The following is a 3,730-nucleotide window of genomic DNA, read 5'->3' as shown; positions in this document are numbered from 1 at the left end:
AAGACAGTAAATTCTCTGTATTTTCAGAAATCACATAAGGTCTTTCAAGCGTATTTCCTGAGGTTTTGCTCAGACTCCTTTAAGCTCCAAGTTCATTGTGAGATCATTAATATATCTCAAAGACTAGCACACCATTACAAGCTGCTGTCACGTAAAGTCCCTTAACTAGCTTGAGATTTTTTCAAACTTATTTAGTATGGGATTTCTTTCTTTCTTTCTTTCTTTCTTTCTTTCTTTCTTTCTTTCTTTCTTTCTTTTTTTTTTTCTTTCTTTCTATCTTTCTCTTTCTTTCTTTCTTTCTTTCCATCTTTCCATCTTTCTTTCTTCTTTCTTTTTCTTTCTTTCTCTCTCTTTCTTTCTTTCTTCCTTCCTTCCTTCCTTTCTTCACTCCTTCCACACTCCTAGAGATTTTTTACCATTACTGGGTCAATGTGATTGCTACCAACTTGCATTATTTATTCTGTCAGGAAGTTCAGTTTTAGATTTTAGAATATCCTAAAGGTAGAATGTAGCGATATTTGGGGTGCAAAGTATCACTTCATAATTTTTTATTCATTCTGATAATCTGGTAGATTTTTTTTTCCGGGGCAATTGTAAAAAAAAAAACAAACAGCTGACAGCAATTGTTCTTTCTAAGGGTCATTTATAACTGGTGATTCATTCACAGAAAGCTGCATCTAAACATTTTCAGATATGAAAGCTCACAGGCATTGCAATGTTAAAGAAATAGGACCTTAAATATTTTAGCAGGAGGTTTCATAAAGTATATGCACAACACATAAAGCATTGCTGAATCTCTGGAACACACTGTGTAAAGTACAAAACACTTTCTTTGGTCTCTTTCTGGGTCAATGGCAGTGAACGCTCAGGACAACGAAGATCACGTTCCTTTGCACTTCTGCTGTCGCTTTGGACACCATGAAATTGTGAAGTTCCTGCTCCAGAGCAGCTTCGAAGTTCAGCCCCACGTGGTGAATATCTACGGAGACACACCTTTGCACCTGTGAGTTGCAGGAGCAGCTCCGCCTTACCCGGTTTGGGGCTACTGAGACAGCTGGTGTCGTTAACGACTCTTTACTGACTTCATCCCCAGTGCCTGTTACAACGGAAAGTTCGAAGTCGTCAAGGAGATAATTCAGCTCTCGGGAACGGAAAGTCTGACTAAAGAAAATATATTCAGTGAGACGGCTTTCCACAGGTGAGATGTTTAACGGGTGTGTTTGTCAGCATCTGCGTGAACAGCGGGTTCTCTTTCTGCCCCTTTGGGAGGTGAACTTAGTGCTCGTTCTGCCTAGAAACCTGCTGGAGTCTCCGTGTTCTAGATTAGACCTGAGGTGGCAGAACACAGTTGGGTCACGATGCTGTGAGTTTGTAAAGTGTTATTTCAGAGGCACTTTGCAAAACTGACCGTATTAACTTTGCATAGCTGTGACAAATTCACTTATGCAAGGATAATTAGAATATTTCTGAAGTGACAGGAATGAACATGCTTTGGTGGCTTAATCATGCATTTGCACATTCTAAAGATCCTTTATTCTATTACTACATTGTTATCTCTGTGCAATTTTTGGCTACCCAAAGTATTTGTCCTTTTATGGACTATAACATTCACTTTTCCTTTCTTTCTTCTTTTTTTCTTTTTTTTTCAGTGCTTGCACCTATGGAAAGAACATAGAACTTGTAAAATTTCTTCTTGACCAGAATGTTGTGAGCATCAATCACCAGGGAAGAGACGGACATACAGGTAACACCACCATCCTTGGTGTGTAGGAGTGAATGTACCAGCACTAAAAAATCTGGAAGCCATACACACAGTCGGGATTTCCAGGGTAATTCCTGTGATAATTCCATGATCAGCATCCAGTTACCTTTCAGATACACACCAGCTTTTTTTGAGATATGTTTGCAGGCAGGCATAGCAGTTATTAGAGTTCAGTGAGGATGTGTCAGGCTCGTTAGCTTGTGTATTAGTAACAAAACCTGATGTAATCTGATTGTCCCATAGTTATGCTTCTAAGCAGTTTTAAGAATTGGGGCCAATTATTATTCTGTTAACGACCAGGCATATAGGACGTAGTGTCTGCAGGGCTGCACACCTCCATGTCCCTCCTACGAAGAAAAGATCCTTCTTTGTCTCTGCTTGCTTTTCCTCACGCACAAAGCTGTTAAATGTGATTTGCAGGTGTTAGAGTAAATGCTGACATGTTGTGTAGTAGACAATAGATTGGTTCTTGCCACATTATTTTATTTTCACCTATTGCCTCAGGTATTTTTTTGATAATATATTCCTTTATCAAGGAAATCAATTTGTGTTTTGCGGTTGTTGCTGCAGGTCCTACCGCAATGTTCTGACCATTGTGCTTACTGTTCTCCTCCGATGTTCCAGGATTGCACTGTGCCTGCTACCATGGCCACATTCGACTTGTTCAGTTTTTGCTGGATAACGGAGCTGATATGAACCTGGTAGCTTGTGATCCCAGCAGGTCCAGCGGAGAAAAGGATGAGCAGACCTGCTTGATGTGGGCGTATGAGAAAGGTAGTTCAATTTTCTGGTTTCTGCTGCAAAATCCATAAGAACAGCCCAGGGGGAGAGGACAGCACAAAATAACCCCTCGGTCCCTGCGGACTGAGCTCTCGCCGTCTGCTTTCCAGTTCCCAGCATGAAGGGTTAGAAGAAACAGCCCTTCTCTTTATCTTCTCAGATGCTCCATTGAACATCAGCTAAATGCAACACTAACTCAAGGACAGGAGTGTGCATGTGCTGCTAAGATAGAACACATACAGCCTGTTCAGAAAAGCCGATTCTTCTCCTGGCACGTGCATGAAAGGTTTTAATTTTATTACTGAAGGAGGCATTACAAGGAGCTATGAATCAGTCCATAATCTTAAATTCTTGCAAGTGTGGATCAAAGCAAGGCATTTTCCATGGTTCCTGTTTCACTGTCCTAGATGTACAGCAACGTGTCAGTTTTCTGTCCTGTTTTTGACTCCACACAAATAATTAAAAAAAAAAGCTTTATTCCTGAAAATGTTTTTGATGTCCACATCCATTTATCTTTGTTTACATGCTTATAGGCACATTGTACATTTTTTTTAAAAATCCCCTGGTTTTGTATAAACCAATTAGAAAAAAAAATACTATTGCGTTTACTTGTAAATCCCTTATTTTCTCTTTCTGTCTTAGGCCATGATGCCATCGTGACCCTTCTGAAGCATTACAAGAGACCTCAGGATGAATCGCCCTGTAATGAATACTCGCAGCCTGGAGGAGGTATGGTCTGGGAACGTTCTGCGGATGTCAGGGAGCTTTGGATCAATCCTGTCTGTCACAAAGAAAATTAAGTGTCGTGAGCATCCCCATTTTCCAGGCTTATGTCAAAATTCTTCCTTTACTTTAAAATAGAGTTGTCATTTTGTATCACTCATGAGAGAGAAAAGCCAAGAGCTGTGAGATGAAGATCAATCGCTAGCAATCGCTACTCGTACCTTTTTGCATCCTCCAAACCTTGCTCAGCCATCTCTCTGTGTTGTTCAGCTTTGATTACTGACATTGGGTATATTTCTGGACTCAGTCCCCTTTATATTTTTTAATATCTTTGGATATCTAATTCCTCCGTGGGAAACATGACTTACCCTTTTTCCTGCAAGAACATTCAGTTGTATTGGCAAGGAAACGACAAGTGGCAACAGGAACGTTAACACAAGCGGTTGATACACTTTGCAGTGTGTT

General features: G+C 40.2%; 1 protein-coding gene across 1 annotated transcript in view; it reads left to right on the top strand.

Annotated features, from left to right (window-relative positions):
* Positions 1–3,730, top strand: part of LOC104470976 (serine/threonine-protein kinase TNNI3K) — a 24,715-nt gene that overhangs the window by 18,652 nt on the left and 2,333 nt on the right. Inside the window, exons 8-12 of the mRNA XM_010086120.1 lie at positions 859–1,003; positions 1,094–1,198; positions 1,650–1,744; positions 2,387–2,536; positions 3,185–3,271. Of these exons, the coding sequence (XP_010084422.1) occupies positions 859–1,003; positions 1,094–1,198; positions 1,650–1,744; positions 2,387–2,536; positions 3,185–3,271 (582 nt within the window). The remainder of the gene's footprint in view (positions 1–858; positions 1,004–1,093; positions 1,199–1,649; positions 1,745–2,386; positions 2,537–3,184; positions 3,272–3,730) is intronic.

Source organism: Pterocles gutturalis, unplaced genomic scaffold (genome assembly GCF_000699245.1).
Source record: "Pterocles gutturalis isolate BGI_N339 unplaced genomic scaffold, ASM69924v1 scaffold47720, whole genome shotgun sequence".
NCBI classification, from domain to species: Eukaryota; Metazoa; Chordata; class Aves; order Pterocliformes; family Pteroclidae; genus Pterocles; species Pterocles gutturalis.
This window is presented reverse-complemented; position numbering and strand designations above follow the sequence as displayed.